General features: G+C 42.9%; 1 protein-coding gene across 1 annotated transcript in view; it reads left to right on the top strand.

Moving 5' to 3' along the window:
- Positions 1-17,201, top strand: part of SLC35F3 (solute carrier family 35 member F3) — a 191,558-nt gene that overhangs the window by 134,599 nt on the left and 39,758 nt on the right. The window contains exon 3 of the mRNA XM_050894443.1: positions 5,321-5,645. Within this exon, the coding sequence (XP_050750400.1) occupies positions 5,321-5,645 (325 nt within the window). The remainder of the gene's footprint in view (positions 1-5,320; positions 5,646-17,201) is intronic.

Genomic DNA, 17,201 nt, shown 5'->3' with positions numbered 1-17,201 from the left:
GAGGAGTTTGGGAGTCTGCTACTGAGGCAAATAGTATTATGTGTCCAGAAAACCACCACCAGAAGTCATCATGTGTGTTCTTAGGTATGTTTGTAACTGGTAAGTAATTGTGTTGGAACTAATTGTCTCCCACTGATCTCTCCGTGTAGTAATTATTGGGTGAAGAGGAAGTCACACAGCATTCAAGGTTGTGAGAATGTACCTTGGGTAGTGTCCAGCTCCTATCCCCCTGCATGTCACGGGCTTCTAGAGCTCTAACCATGCTGAGGGTCAGGCGCTGTCTTACAGGACTTGCCTCAGCTCCTTCTCCCCTATTTATGATAAGCGTATGTTTTTGCAAGCTTTACAAACTTGCTCTGTTCAATGCCCAAGCAGCTACAAAACATTTGAGAGGCTGGCAAAATGGAAATGCCTTGAGAATGGCTCATTTGTAATTGTCAGAGAGACCTGTGAGGATTCTTCCTTTTGTCAGAATTTTTTCCAGAAGCCTAATTTAAAGAGCTGTTTAAGAATATGCTTACATTGAAGGACATTCATAGCCTGGGGAAGCTGACGGAATTCTGCATTATCATTAGGCACATGTTTCAGTCCCTAATAGGCAGGACCTTAGTCTGTGAGGGTCACTTTCTCACTCTGAAGGGTTGGCAAGGGCACCCAGTACTTTTGTAATACTTCTTTCACTCATTTGCTGACTAGCTGGCAACAGCTAAAGCAGTTCATTGGTGACAGCTAAATATTTTTGTGTGGCGGGGCCCAGCTCTGAGCCTACCAGTGCTGTCTGCGGTGGCCTTACTCTCTGTTCCTGACAGCAGCGGTGGAGAGGTGGGACTCATCTCACCCAGCTTCAGACACCTACACTAGAGACACCTACTTCTGAGCTCGTCGCCCCAGACTGTTTAGAGCTGGTGGAGAGAAACAAGCACTTGGAGAGGGTGATTCATCTGGCTTGTTTTAATCGTCTACTTTAGGAGGAGATAAATCATGCTATGGAAATGTCTTTTTTCTGTCTACTAGCTATGCAGAAAGTGTAAATCACTGTCTCAGATACACAAGTCTGCACAGCAGATGTCTCAAACTGAGAAGATGAATGCCACCCTTGGTTTTCATCAGTATCACATTTTTAACATATACAGTGAGGTACAGTGTGGTCCTCTGGTAAGCCTTTAACTGGCTAGCTGTGCACAGGCGTCTTAAGCCTTAAAGCACTTTTGAAGTGGTCTGGACAAGCTATTTAAAGGTGTTACCTCTGCTGGGGTGGATTTTCTCTAACCCAGTGCAAGCATCTATAGTCAGTAAGAAAGGGCGCATCATCTAAGGCATCTACCTTATGTGGGATGTGTAGTGCCTTCCAGTGCCTGTTTTTCTCCATGGCCTCAGCCGGGAGAGTGGAATGAGTAGCTCAGGTATAGCTGTCCCTACCACAGGTATCTGAAGTCAGCTGAGAGGGGTCTTACCCATAATGGAGGAAACAGAAGGATGGCTGTTTTCTGGGGTTGGGGATCCTGTGGGTAATGATGTTGGCAGTAGCACTGGAGGTGATTTCCTTCTGTTGCTTCTGAATGCTATGGGAGAGAGGTTGGCTGAAAGGGAGGGAGGTAGAGTGGTTCCAGTTGGGATTTATGAAACAGGAAAATGAATGAACAAAAGGGAGAATGAAAAGCCAAATTTAGTAAAAGCAAGATAGGCATTTTTCCTCTATCTCAGCATCTTGATTTACTCTTTTGGGGATACAGTAGCATACAGAGCAGTCTGTTACAAGGGGTAAAGGAAGAAACCCATTAAAAGTCTGGAGGAGGATGTCCAGAAATAAAATTCTTTAGTGTCCTGCCTCATCCATTCTGAAAAGCCATTTTGCCATCTTTAAATTCATGTGCATTCTGTTGCCAGCTGGCCCTTGAGCAGTGTTAGAAAGAGAGAGAGGAGCTTCTCATCCATGTGTGGGTTTGATGTCACCCCATTTGTGCACCTGCGACTTGGGTGACAAAAACTGTCCCCATGGGGACACAGGGACTGGGCAGGGAAAGGTGCAGCTCTGGGTGTTATGCATGCCAGCTGGCAGGCAAGTCCCCAACACGGTAGATGGGAGGATGGGACCACATGGGTGTATATCATCTGTAGTGTCCGCCATTTCCAAAGACAATCTGTCTTGGGGCAGATTATGTCCCAGGTATCCTCCAGGACAGTGTCGCATCCGCTGGAAAAGGCTGTGCCCATTTGGCATCTAGCCCTCTGGCAGCACAGGAACTCATGAGGGCACGACGCAGTTTCACTGACGGATAGTTAAAAGAAGTCTCAGCTTGTAACTGCTAATCACCAGGTCAGTGATTTTTACCCCAAAATATGGGGCCCATCATCCTGAAACCCATCATGCCTAGGATAAGTTTTTACTCCGTCCAGCATGTAAATGCATCCAAAGAATGAGCACCCCTAGAAATGTAAGCCTCGAGCTGCAAGATCACTTTAGAAGTGATAAATGCAGTATTGTCTTTTGCTGAAAGTAAATGTTTCTGTTGGTGTATTTAACACAAAATTAAATGTACCTGGACAAGTCATTTTGCCTATGGAGCAGAGAAAACATCAGTAAAGGTTAGCTTTATTTCATAGGGAGTAATTGCCATGGAACAGAGTTAAAAGGCAGTGATATTCATGCAAGCTGTCCAAATGAGCTGCTGACTCATACGCATGTGCACAGTACAAGGGGGAGCAGGGTGGGCGGCTTCAGCCCTTGATGGGGAGAAGATCCTCACCAGTGTCTGTTGTGGGGTGTCCACCAAACACTGCATTATTTTATGTTGAGCGTCTGGTGCATCAGATTGTATAGTTGTGATCTTCCCCCTTTTCAGTGATTGCCAAGACTACTGGGCCAGAGGGGCAGACATGGTATCTTGCTGTCTCAGTGATCAATTCTTATTTTAGAAAAAATAACACAGCTTCAGTGTTGTGATTCAGAGCACCTACTCGTCTTGGGATATCATATACCCTGGTGGCTTAAGGCATGTTCCCTAGTGTTAAATATCTTCAGCAGGAGGGATTTAAATCCTGGTATCCTGCTTCCTGGGGGAATAACTGCAGAGCAGATGGGGACGGTGGGTACCCTGCTGGCTGTCTTCTGGAAGGAGGAACATTTTTGCCTACCTCTCCAAGTAGTTGCAGAGATGCAAACTGTGAGTGGAGGAAGGCTCTTCCCTGCATTGACACAGTGGCACAAACCCCTCCTAAGCTCTCGCTTGGCACCCTGGCTGCCTGGATTCGTTCTTTCTGTGCCCAGCTCTCCCTGTGGCCCATGGGAAGGATGCTGGAGTTCGTTAGGGTGTGTGAAGTTTTTGGTGTTACAGTGACAACGCCCAGTAGAAAAGCTTGAGGGGAAATGAAGAATTCAGTAATCATTGCAGGACTTGTGTGGTGGACAGCAAAGAGAGTGCTGGCAGCTGCCATTGCGTGGTGAAGTTAAAAGAAATGAATGTACGGTTGTTAGGTAAACTGAGCCCTGACTGGTCTGTGCAGCGAGGCAAGAAGCGTTAGTTACAAGCAATGTATTACAAAGAAAATGTATTAAAATGATTTTGAATGAGCTAAGGGTTCACAGGCAGCCTTTTTTCAATTCTAGCTTCTTCTAACGTTTAGCAGGTAGCTTCTAACCTTTCCTTTATGTATTTAATACAAAGCCACATTAACTTTGGATAATTCATTGGCCTGCTGGTGCATCTCCTGTTATGTGGGAAGCTGCCCACACAATCTGTTGAAAACTGAAATAAGTGGAGAGATCAGCAACATCCCCATCTCTCTTAAAGCCACTCAAAAAGAGTAGATGCTTATACCTTCGCTGCTGTACACTCTTTTTAGATTTCAAGATATCAAACAGAAGCTACAGTTTTTCCTGTTACAAAATACAGCTTTACTAGGCAAACTAATGGTACTCTTAGTTCAGATCATGCATTTCTTATCTGTAAAGAAATAATTAAATAGTTCTCTCCATTGGAATAAACCTTTTGTTTAATGATGTATTAGCTCATGTAAATACAAATTTAGGTTAACCTGAAATAAGAGGTTTTAAGAGATTTTCCATTCCAAATACTGATTCTCACCAGGATAAGGAAGGATTTTTTGTGTGTGGATCTCTCTTAGTTTGCCTTGAACATATATAAATGTTTGGCAATAATAGAGTCTCTCATTGTCCTGGCTGTACTTATATTTCTCTTTTCACCTTTCAATGCATGCAATGACCTCTGGACACTTTTGAAGTTGTAGATTCCTGGCTTTCAACATGAATGACTATTACATCCTCCTTCAAGTGAATGGACCAACTAAACTGAAATCAGCCTTTAAGAGAAATCACTGCTGAGTGTTGCGTGCGGGTGACTGATGGCTTTAGTGGATGTTAAATGGGGTGAATTTAAGAAAGGCAGGTGAAAGCCCTAAAGGCAGTGGCCTGCTGCTGAGGTCTGCCAGCACGTTTTGATCTCTGTGTCAGCTGAACCACCTAACCTCACTTTGCTCATTCACTCACAAGCTGGATACAGTATCTGCCAATAGTCGTACCATAGCAGGGCTATAATAATTCATGTTTAAGGATGTAAGGGGCAAGGTTTTTTAGGAGAGAAATTTCCAGCAGCATGCTAGGCTCAGTTATACCAGGGCAAAGTTCCAGTCCAGTCTCATTTGGTGCAGGACTCGAGCTAAAAAAGTTAGGGTTGCCTGGTCTGAGATGCTCTTCAGGGCAGCCTATGGGTTGGTCTAATTTTTGCCGTCTGGGTACAGCCTCAGGAGAGCTGTTTTTCTCGGGATCACTGAAATCCCTGGTGATCCAAGTTCAGTATTAATTGTGCTAATCATTGCAGTGATTGTGCTTAAATGCAAGATTAAATACATTGTCCCCCCTTTCCTTTTAAGAAACCCCGTATTCCATAAGCTGCCCGATTGCACATTTTCCAAGACAATAACAATTCCAAGTGTTGTTGTAATCCCTTTTGCTGCTTTATTAAACTCAGTGCTGTATTTTTCATTCATTTACACGTCCTAACAGCATCAGTTTAAGTGGTGTGTTAAACCTTTCGATGTACATCAGAGCAACATGTAATTTTCATTTCCATTTTACCCAGTGGCTTCTAAATCTAGAGGTGATAATTATTATTTGCATTGTAATTATGCCTCAGTTGAACCAGAGGCTTTGCAATGATCTAAAAACGAAGGACATTTTGTGGCAAGATCTGGTGGGTTCTTTTGCTGGTAAAGCTCCACGTGACTTCAGAAGGGCCTAGGATTTGAAAACTAAAATGCAGGCTGGATTTCCTTAGTAAGCCTTGCGTTTTCTTCTCCCCAGGGGATGAGCGCTCCCGGGAGTCTCCAGCCCCAGCCGAAGCACAGATGCAAGCCGGGGCGGAAGGCGGTGGAAGGGTGAACCGCTGTTGCTGGAAATGCTCCATGACGCAACTCAAGAAGGTTTTCTGGGGTGTGGCTGTGGTCCTGGGTGTCTGCTCCTCTTGGTCGGGTTCAACCCAGCTAGCAAAACTGACCTTTAAGAAATTCGATGCACCCTTCACTCTAACGTGGTTTGCAACAAACTGGAACTTTTTATTCTTTCCTTTGTATTATCTTGGACATGTTTTTAAGTCAGCTGAAAAGCAGTCTCCAAAGGAAAGATACAGGTATGGGAGCTTTTGCTTTTTTCTCCTGTGGCTCTTGCATGCTGCTCTACGTCTAGTGGACATTTTATTCAAATCAGTCAGTTAAATCAAACTTGTGTTTGCTTTCCTCTCCAGCTTTGTTAAAGGATGTTCTGAATTCATTGTGTGTCCTGTGCTAGGTGCTATGTTATTATTCTTAATACAATTTCACTCCAACAGTAAGAAATCCAGGTTTATTTCCAATACATACAAGTCATGTAATGGAAGTCCACATTTTCTGCAATTACTTCTCAAGAGTTTTCTGTTCAAACCTCTGTGAACATCATTTTTTTATTGATATCTTCTTCCTCTACCCACAGCTGATGTTTATGGCAATCTCTGAGTAAGCTAACTAAGCTTTTCTTTTCCAAACTCAGGACGAGTACAGTGCCTTGAATAGCCAAGTAAAAAGTATTGCAGTCTTTTCCTGGCATTATGCCCCTGACATCAAAGGCCAAGCTCTGATCCCAGTTAAACTCGAGCTGTTGTGTTTATTTCCGGGAGGAAGCGCAGTCATAACCAAAGGCAGCACTTTGTCTTCAGCACACCTTGTCTTTACAGCAAGCCAAACCCACAAAGCCTGAAGCGCTCATGGAAAGCCCTGAGTGCCCATCCTCCGTGAGGGGCTGAGGATGCTCTGGCTGCTTGAAGGACTGCCTCTTGGTGAGCGCTCCTTCATCTCATCTCATTTTGGCCTGAGAGGTGTCTGGGACATATGGGATGACTCAGCCATCAAGATGTCCCATGTCAGGAGCTTCCCCAATACATGGAAGGATGTAAACAACGTTTTCCCCTTCTGTTACGCAGTGGGGCTCACAGCCTTTTAATGAAGTAGCTCAGAAAGTAAACAGTAAGAAGCACACATTTCTCAGCTTCCAGCTGTGCAGCAGCGAGGTGGAAACTTACTACAGGAAAAATCTAAGAAACCAGGGTACTCAGGAAGTGCTCTACCTCAGATGACTAGAGTTAAGATTATAAATGCTGAAATTTTGCTGCTTAGCCATCGTTACAGTTTCTTCATCTTATAAATCATTCGGGGGCTGCAGATAAAGGAATTTCACTGTTCACTGCAGGTCCTAGAGCAGTATCCAGAAGTTTTAAAGGCATTTTCATAAGATGCCATGTTTCCTGCACTTCAGTCTTCAGTTTGTATTTGTTGTTTACTCCACAGCAAACATGGTTGCTTCAGAGATGAGAGAAGTATGGAGGTTAGAGGAAGCAACAGTTTAATCTAAAAACAATAACAAATGCTAGCCCAAAACAACTACCTTTTCGTTTCTTTGGTTTTTAAATATTTTTCTTTCCAGCTGCTCTCAGATAATGTTTTAAATACTGCTGAATTCTGGGGTGAGCAGTTGTGGTTCGCCAGATCCCTGGGGTTAAAACCAGAGCATTATACTCTTTGTTGCTGCAGTTAAGTGATATGGTTGGTAGTTTTATGTCTTCCATTTAATTAAATGATGGCTGAGCTGAAGAGCAGGTGCAAGCCCTGCAGCCTGTTTGGGATGCAGGGGGATATCGTTACAAGTAAGCTTGCCGCAGGCTTAGTAAAGAACGTGCATTTGTGTGTCTGACCGGCAGATTGAATAGGGTTAATTTACAGAGTTTTTTTGTGGTGTCAGGGTAGACTTAGGCATTTGGAGATATGGCTTTGGTTCCTAGCTTTGCTGCAGATTTGTTTTGTGGTTTTGACCAAGTCACTACAGACCTCTGATGTCCTTGTACTCTCTGTTCATTTGGATGAGACAGTCCTTTAGGGAGGAGGGAGGACTGTCCCTTACCATGTGTTTACATAGTGTCTGCCTCAGGATGTCCTCTATCTAAACTGAGACCTTTCAGTGGTGCTTCACTAAGAATTACTGTGAAAAGAATTACTGTTCATCTGCTTGCTCCATTACGGCTGAGATGTCACATGCATGTACGTCAGAAAACCCAAGCATTGCATTCCAGCATCCTCTCTTAATTACTCCCCCTTTTTGCATATTATATATATATTCATATGGAGAGGGAAAGACACATACAGAGACTTTGCAGCTCTGTATGAGGCATTACCATCTTCAGGAAAGCTTGCACTCCAGGCGTAGTTAGACATATTAGGGAGGCATTTCGTGGACTTCTGGATAGTTAAAATAAGACAATTCCGACCTGGAACTAACAAGAAACTTGCATAATCACTTTCTGCTTCTTTTATCCTTCACCTTCGTCTATATTTTATATATTATCTGAGCTCTCTGGCAGGAATTGGCAACGAGATAAATGACAAGGTGGTAGTGGGAGAAGGTGGAAATATGACATCTAAGTCACCTTAGCAGTGAGGTAGTAAAGGAAGGGGTTCTCAGATCTTGCCTACACAGGTTGCTAAAATCCACAGGCACCTAATGTTTTTTGGCAGCAAAGCTCCCCAAGGACACCTGCGCCGCCGCCTCCTCCTCAGCAGGGCTGGGCAGCTCAGCCTCCCCTCACCGCGGCGCAGGCAGTGCCTTCACACCGCCCCTTCCTCGGTGGGCGGCTTCGCGGGGCCTGAGCCAGCAGGCGTGCTTTGGGGTACCTCGCTGTACAGCTAAACAGCAGGTAAAGAACAGCGACCATTAGGAAAAATGTACAAAAGAGGGATCATAAAACGCAGCAACGGTGAACAGATGTATAGTCCCTCCTATACAGATTATATGGTTTATTATAGTTTTAAATTCCTATTATATTGTACCAGTATGTTTATATACTATGCTGTAAATATATGAATTTGTATGTTTTGTAGTCTCACAGAAGAACATACCTGTCATGGAGACAGACCAGTTTAAAGCTGCACAGATGTTTTTTTCCCATTTCATAGCACGTACAATTGTAATAAATTTGCCACCAAAATTTTATAGTAGCACATTAAATTTAAGAGCAGGTTTATTCAGTTTCTTTATAAGATTTTGAGTATTAGGCCATAATGTAAAGTATTAAGTATTTCTGATTGACCCATATTGCATGGTAAAGAACTTTCTATTTAAGCTGAAGTAGACCATCAGTTGTGTCCACAGCATGGGGAGTCACTCTTCAAAGCAAACCAAAAGTCATGCATTCACGTCCAAACTGCTCTAGGCTCCCTGTGCAGCTCCATCAAATACCAGAGTTGTGCCCAAGTGTAGACTGCTCAGGGACAACTTGTCCCACGCTCACTACCAAGGGTGCCACGCACCCTTGGCACAGGACTGCATGTGTGGGGAGTGACGCAGAGAGCTCTGGCAGGCCACAGAAGAGCATGCCAGTGTCAGTGCCGCTCTCTTACTTCTTGTGCAAGTGCTCACTAGCTTAAAATAAAATTACAGTAACTAAATTATCATTCATTTCAACCATTGTCCAGTCCAGAAATAACACGTAATGATTTATGCACCTAATGGATCATTTAAGAGTACTTCATTTTGGCTTCATACTTTTTGCTTCCAAACTGCTTTATAAAATGACATATTTAATCTGATGAGCTACCCTCCGTCATACCTACATTATTAATTTATGAGGTAACATAAATTAAAACCACTAGAGCTTAAAGCTCCCTGGCTACATGAAAAATTAAATTAAAATCTCTATAAGATACTGCTTAGCTTTGAGTATCTCTAGGCAGGACAAAACACACCTTTTAGCTTCACTCTGTGTGCCAACTGGGGGCATAATGGAGGGTTATGTTCACATTTTAGGAGGAGAATACCTGAGAAACTTGTTTATTTTGATGGTACGGTCTTCTCTAATGATTTTTTGAGAAGGAAAGGGCAGGACTTTCCAGAATGGTTTGTGTGATTATTTATTTATTTGTTTATCATTTAGATCTTGATTTTTATTTCATAAAGCATTAGGGCTAAAGAAAACACCAGAAGCTAAAACTAAATCTCTTCTACAACCTTGAATGCACCTGATGTGTTGGGTGACTGAAAGAATCATCGCACCTGCCTGCACTGATCTGCAACCACATTTAAACATGTTTTTTGTCTCTATAGTGCCCCCAAATTAGCTGCCACTAATCTTTCAGAATTTGAAGATTTTTCTTTGAAAAGAAACAAAAAGGTTGCACGTGACACTGTAGTATAGTTATTTCTTTGAAACTGAACCGAAATACTGGAGGCAACAATGGTAGAGGACTAATGTAGTAGATCTCACTTACTCTGATTTACCAACATATTAACTTCAGAAGAGTCACTTTTGATTTATATGCATATGGGCTCAGAATTGAGACTTAGCTCTTCAGTAGCCAGAAGTTATCAGTGCCGTAGCTTCACATGATGTCCAGGAGAATGTGGGCCAGTTTCTAAATGTGTTTCACATGTATTTCTGCTGGCATGGAGGACACGAGGCACTAGCTCGGAATCCCGAGTAGTAATTCCAGGAGTTGGGTCCATTAGTTTGATCCTCACTCACAAAAGTGCAACTCACTGCACCATGGGCACTGCCCTCCTCTTCTGCAGCAGGCAGAGAACCTGGCCACGCAGCACTCGTAACCAACTGCCTAGCCACAATGAAACTCTAAGGGGGAAGAAGGTCAGAGCCTGATTTGGTGTGACTGGATGCTTTTTTGCTATTGATTTTCAGCTTTTTGTATTCATGAGTCTCTCTTACCCAGTAGCATTAAAATGTTGCAGTGTGGTTGACTTCTGGCATCCTACTGATTTATATTACTACTTAGGTGGGAGCTTCACCACCAGACCAGACAGTATTAACAGAGTCATAAATAAGCTACAAAGGCATCAAGACATGATGAATACAAGTGTTTTTAGCAAATGTCACCCAATGAAGCATGTTTTCTTTCAAAAAACTTCAGTTTATAAACTCTATTTGTCTAATTCAGTACATTAGCCTTAAAATAATACCTATTTACTTTGTGTTCCTCAAAATAAAATCACTTTACAATTCAAGTTCCCACCAGCTTGTTCGGAAAAAAAACAACCACCAAAGAACAAAAAGAACCCTTGAAACTAAAAGATATAGCATCTGATTCTTACCCGAGTTAGACAGATACAAGCCAGGAGTAACTCCAAATTAAATCAGTTTGATCTCTACAGCAGTCTGTCAGGACTTACCTTTGTGTGTGATATTGAAGGGATTAATTAAAAAAAGATGTGGATATTGTGCAAGAGGTTCATCATACTCGTGGTTGTCTCTATCTCTCCTGCAGATGTCTGAACTGTTGTTGGTGATGTGTTATTGATGGGCCACTGTGTCACTTCTCAGACTGCTTTCACTGAATCTGCACTTTTCTTGCAGGGGTTCTAGCTGAGGACAAGGCCAAATTGTACTATTAGCAAGTAGCAGTAGTAGTGAAGCCTTCTGCTGGAACAGTGTGGTGTTTGTGGTAGGGGCAGTGCTGGTGGGCATCTGTCTGATGTCCAACCTGCTGTGCATACAGCATCAAGCTTGGTCATGGAGCATTCATTTGGGGTTAGCTCAGCTGAAGCCCAAGCCGCAGAGCTCAGGGTGATACTGTTGTTAACTTCTGTTTCTCAAAGTTAAGTAATTACCTTTTCCTGATGAAACCTGTGGTAGCTGCTGTCTCTTTCCTTTTGAAAAGGAAAGTATGTCCCCATGGAACGTGGGATAGGGGTGCGTCACCCCATGGGAGTTCTGGTGGGGGCTTCTCGCTGCTGCCTTGGCATAATACAGCTATGCTGCATTATTGCCAGACGATCGCATAAGTCGTCATTTCAGCTGCTTCCTTGGGGAGACTTGTTTTCTTAGGTGATTAAAGATTAATGTCATGGTTTCTTGCTCGTTGTGGCTCCTGAAACAATTTCTCAGCCAGCTGTCAAAAATATGCTCTGCAGGCTGCCTGTTCTTGAGAAAATTCTGAAATCTATAAAAAAAACTGAAAGAGGGTAGGTTTAGATTAGATGTAAGGAAGAAGTTCTTCACTGTGAGGGGGATGAGGTACTGGAACAGGTTGCCCGGAGAGGTTGTGGGGAACAGGTTGCCGAGAGAGGTTGTGGATGCCCCATCCCTGGAAGTGTTCAAGGCCAGGTTGGATGGGGCTTTGAGCAACCTGGTCTAGTGGAAGGTGTCCCTGCCCGTGGCAGGGGGGTTGGAACTAGATGGTCTTGAAGGTCCCTTCCAACCCAAACCATTCTCTGATTCTCTGATTCTATGAAAATAGGTAGTCCTCCAGCTCCAGAGTTTTTCTAGAGTAGCCTCCTGTTCACATAAGTCTTCTCTACACACTGAAGACAGTATGAGGGGTTAGATTAGCAAGGAAATTCGCCACAGCTAGCTCCTCAGTGCCATGCTGCATATTCCAGCACTGCCGGCTTGGAGCCGAATGCCCGGTTTCCTCCCAAAATGCACGGGGAGAGCAAACACCTACAGAGGAGACACAAACTTGAGGTATGTAAAGTAAACAGCAGGAAAGGTTCGGAGAAAGAGAAAGTCTGTTGGCCAAACTAGCTGTTAGTGGGAGCCCTCCACCATCCCAGAGTTAGGTGCCTAACGAGACTTGAGGTGACACTCCTCTTGATGTTTTCCATTGAAATACTTAAAAAACTGCTCCTGGACCCGTGTTCAAGGTGGTTGTTTTTCTGTTCCTCAGATGCATGATATGGAAGCTCGGTACCCTCATTGGACTCATGATGTGAGTGGCTGGCGGAACGCCCCAAAATTAATGCCTAAGTCCTAACTTCTCTGGAGGTAGCTCTCCCAATGCGAAGCCTGCATGGTGGTCTCGGGAACATAAGATGGCATTTATATGGTTACCTCCCTTTCTAAACCTACCCCAGCTTTTGCATCTCCTGAAAACACCTTTAAGAGAATATCTTTAAAATTCTGTTTGACTAGTTTGCTAATTCCTTCTATTCAGGTAGCTAACACTGCCTCTGAGAGCTTGTGTCTTAGCTTCTGTGAGAAAATCGTCCTGGGTCCTTCTTTAGGAAACCAGTCCTTTCTAATTTAGCCTCCTAGTTTATACTTGGAGATTGCGTTTGTATTTCAGACCATGATGTTCTGAAAAGAGCTTAACATTCATGCCCTGTGAAAAGCTTTCCCTTAATCTGAAGATCCTTCATCTGTTGAGGATCAACTCTTCTGGGCTTTTGGACCTTTGTGGAATGCTAATTGAGAATAAAAATTGGGTACTGCCTTATCAGGAGAAACACATGTTCTTTAATCTTGAGCCTGGTTTGCAAAATCATTCCAAGGATGATTGAATTAAATGGTGTCCTGTAATTTTGTCTTGTTGTTCCATTACTTTTGTCTTCTCTGCTGTGGCTTGAACAGATGCTCTAAAGTAATTACATTATATGCCTCCTGTGAGGTAACGGTGCTTGAGGTAAGGACTCGAAAGAGAAGTAATTGTTCTTGTTACCTGCAGACAGGGCATGTACCATGAAACAATGTGTTTATGTAATGGCTTTTGCTTGGAAAAAATGTTGTGTCTTGCAGCACTGAATGATCTCTGGTCAATAGTTAAACTGCATTTCATTAACTGGCTCTTCCTCTGGTTAGTAAAGCAAGCTGCCAAGCTTCCACGCTGCTAGGGCTTTTCTCAGGAGACCTCAAGAGCAAATCCATCTATGCTGATCCTACCCATGCTGATCTCTCTGCACTGACTGAGACTGTGGAACCAAAGCAAGCCAGGCTGAAGGGACCTCAGGGGTCACCTCCTCCGTTCCCTGCCTCCAAGCATGACCTGCACGCACAAGCAGAAAAGTAACTGCATTTTATGGCTGGCAAAGGAAAAAAGGGACCGGGAAAAGAGTGTGTGATCATGTTTACTGTGTGGGGAAAGAAGCAGAAAGCTGAGGTGAGCATGGATATGCTGTTTTTCCAATCATCATAACATGGAAGAAAACAGAGTTCACAGCTGGTCTTTTTGCAGAAACTGTTTTACTTTGGTTGTCATATCAAGTACCTTGACACCCAGTGCACAAACTCATTGAATGGGGACTATCCTAGACAGGTTATCCCATGTTGTTTACAACAGCAAAAAAAACAACAACAAAACTCAGGGAGTGATAAGGAATTCTGCATTTTTTTTCAGCCCAGATCTGTGTCAAAATATCTTGAAGGCAGCTACCTTTAAAGCTGCTTTAAAAAAGGAAAGTGCCTGTATGGCAACAGACTTCGCAGCTATAATTAACAGCTCTCAATAAAGACGGATGATACAGTGAGAAGTGTTGGAGGCTGGCAGTACTACAGAAGTGGAAAAAACCTTTTTGTCCAGCTGCCTAGTGGTTATGGACCATGTCCAGATTTCCCGGGATTGTTTGTGTTTGTATGAAAAGGCAGCCTCATACAAATGCACAAGCACCTGGCTGAAGATCCTGTTCAGTCCGGGTCTGCAGGAGCTGGCCACCCTTGCTTGTTAGTCAAAGCTATAGCTCGTGAAAAGGGAGAAATAGCCAAAGGTGAAGGTTGGCAGCAACACAGGTATATGAATACGGTGTCATAAATTGAAAAACCCTGTCAAGCAGCTACATAATGTTGTCTGTGAACATCCATAGGGGTTTTTGGAGGGAAACAGTGGTTAGATATGAGCTGATGGGCAGACAGGTTCATATATGTACTCGTACACCCACGTGCAACCATTTCTGTGTTTTCCAGTGCTAAAACGCCTTTCCAAATGGTAGCTTTCTGCCAGAGAATCCGATCCAAAATGGAGAAGACAAACAAAATCTGGTTTTGTTACCTTGTTCGCCTGCTTTGGGTGACAGTTAGTGAAGACCGCTTCTCTTCAGCCTAGCTGTGGAAAAGAAACAACCCTCCTGTTGGTCTGTTTGTCAGTCCTTGGGGTTAGGGCTAAAACTCAGCGAGTTTAAGGAGCGAGCCTCATTTACTTTATGGCCTTACAGTCATTGCCATATCATTTGGGTGTCTTGTCTTCAGCAAGCCTGCACTAATGAAGTCCACTGTGGCCTCCTCATCTGTTCCCTGTTCCTTGTATCTCCGACTGAGCGCTTCCCCACATGGAGCTGGTGTCGGTTGCTCATGGTTTGTTAATTTATAAATCGTGTTCCTTCTTTTTGGGGCTAGGGGGCTGTTTAGTTATTTACTGAAGCTGTGTATTTCACAAGCACTTAGAGACTGCTGCAACATTTCCTTCGTACCTTTGAAAACCTTTCACTGCCTCAGTGAAACGTTCAGACTCCCACAGGGGGAATGGGCCTCTGGAAGCCTTACGTGACGGATGGCATCCCCTATCTCTTTCAGCAGATGCAAATGTTAAACCCTAGGGATCTCAAGTCATCGTGAATGTCCCTTCAGTGACAGAGCGGTATTAACCTTTGTGTAGTACATTGCTAACACGGGGTGTCCTTGAACGGTATGAGCCCAGGTCCATTCGCTACAGGAGAACTCTGTTCCTCTATGTCATCTGGCTTTTGCCCTTGCATTGAATCTAAAAAATGGTTTGCTTCACCAAAATACTGGGGGTTTTTAACTTAATTCTCTTTACTGTATGTATTGTAAAGGCTAGCCAGGCAAACTGAAAATTGTATCTTGCTTTTTCTGCACTGAAACTACAGCTTTCTTCACTTGTCTGGCTTATTATGCTTTCAGTTGGAGTACATATAGATTTCCAAGTACAGAAAGATAATTCTTCAGCTATGAAAAGCTCTCCTATTAAATACCACACTAGAAAATAGCCAGAATTGCACCTCTACTTTCAGTTACTCTTAATAGTACCTAGAATAAAAATGAAGCTACAGCTCTGTAATGCTGTCTGATATTTTCTGCATCTAATAAATGGTGGTGTTGTTAGACCATCTCGCCATGATATTCTGAACATCAGGTCATAGAAACATGGAGTAATTTTGGCTGCTGGGGACCTGGAGAGGGAGGTCTCTAGTCCAACCTGCTCAGCGCAGAGCCACATCATACCTACTTTTTAATTTTGTTAATGGTTAGTGATCTGCAGACACTGAATGAGACATAACTATTACTATTTAAATTTATGTGTACTTTATTGTGTCTTTTATTATGCTGTCTCTAGATACTCCAAAATTGCATGTACTAGAATGCGTTGGCATGAATGTTACCTGTTCTGCTGCTGTTTGCCCCTTTTTGCTAGAGCCACCTTAAATATTTGTCTGTCCTCAGGCAAGAACATGTTGATTCAAACCCTGAGGATTTGATTTAATTTTTATTAACCTTGAAATTTAAAAAAAAATGCTATTAACCCACTATAAAGTGTTTCTGCCTAACTTATTTTTAATAATCAAATTTTCACCTAGCATTTTGAGTATTTCATGAAGTTCTCTATATTAAATGTGATGGGTCCAGTCAGCACTTGACCCTAGGTGGCACAGCTCCACTGAGTCCCATGACAGCATGCTGATTTCTATCAGAGAAGGGTCTGGCTCGGTGAATATTAAAAATACCAAGTTAATATCTATGTAGATGTGTTTCATCTTTCCTTCTTTCAGAGGGGAACTCGGGCTTTGACCAGGCTGAAATTCACCCTACTCCCCCACATTATTTTTTAAAAAGTGTCTTTTGATTCTGGAGAACTGAAGTAGAAAAACTTAATGTTGAAAAATAGTATCCCAGAAGAGGATACAGTGACATACAGCCAAATGGTCAGCTGCCTTCCATTAACGTACCTTCAGACCTGCACTTGCTCATGAAATTTTTAGCAATTAAGGCCAACCTTCTGAAAGTCTTATAGCATTTAACAAAGAGCTCTATCGATTTCATAGATTTTTTCAAACAACTTAAACAACCATGCTCTTCTGTCGTTCCAGGTAACTCCTATAATGCCATTACTTTCTGCCTTACCAAGTTCCACATGGCTTTTGTAGTAGAGTTGGACTCTTGATCATGTAAAAGGGATAACTGTAGGGGGATACAATAAAGGTCAGCTAAATCATGTATGGATTGGAGAAGGTGAGGAAAGAGCTAGGTGGCATCAAACAGAATGAGTGAGGTGTTTGAAACAAGGGAGCTGGTTTCTATCAATGTGCAACTGAGTTCTCAGGAGTCTGAAAAACAGGAAGAGCCTAAAAGAGTAGTTAGTGCATGCTTGGGAATCAGAGATGGTGGGCCAAATGTGGCCTGTTGTGGGAGCAGATTGCATGAGCTCTGCTGAAACACAACACTCACATGAATGATAGTTCTTGTAGCTCTTCTACGAGCTAAGCTAAATCACTAAATCCTATATGATTTCAATGGGCAGCGTGCTTACTGTAGTATAGCTCATGTGTTGAGTCCTGTGGCTGGTTGCAGGTTCTTAGCATGGGATATTCCAGGGCTCGGTTGGGCTCAGCAGCCGTCCAAGTTATAGGGGTCCAAACAAGTCACTTGGAAGTATCTAGGGAAGATTTAATCATTCCAGCAACAGTTATTTCATGTGTTAACAGATTTGTTTCTTAACAAGAATGAATGTACAAATAAAATTTACCAAACTGCTGAAGATATTTTCTTGGGATCTTTTCAAAAGCAAGCAGCGAATTGGCTTTATTTTTAGGTAAACAGGAGTCATAATGAGGACATTCCTCTTGAAGATCACACCAGTTATATGTATAGTTAATTGTGGACCTTACTTTTGGCTGGCAAGTTGTAAAATGTTGTCCGCTGCTTTATATT

Source organism: Gymnogyps californianus, chromosome 3 (assembly GCF_018139145.2).
Source record: "Gymnogyps californianus isolate 813 chromosome 3, ASM1813914v2, whole genome shotgun sequence".
NCBI lineage: Eukaryota > Metazoa > Chordata > Aves > Accipitriformes > Cathartidae > Gymnogyps > Gymnogyps californianus.
Note: the sequence above shows the minus strand (reverse complement) of the source record. Positions and strands in the feature narration are given on the sequence as shown.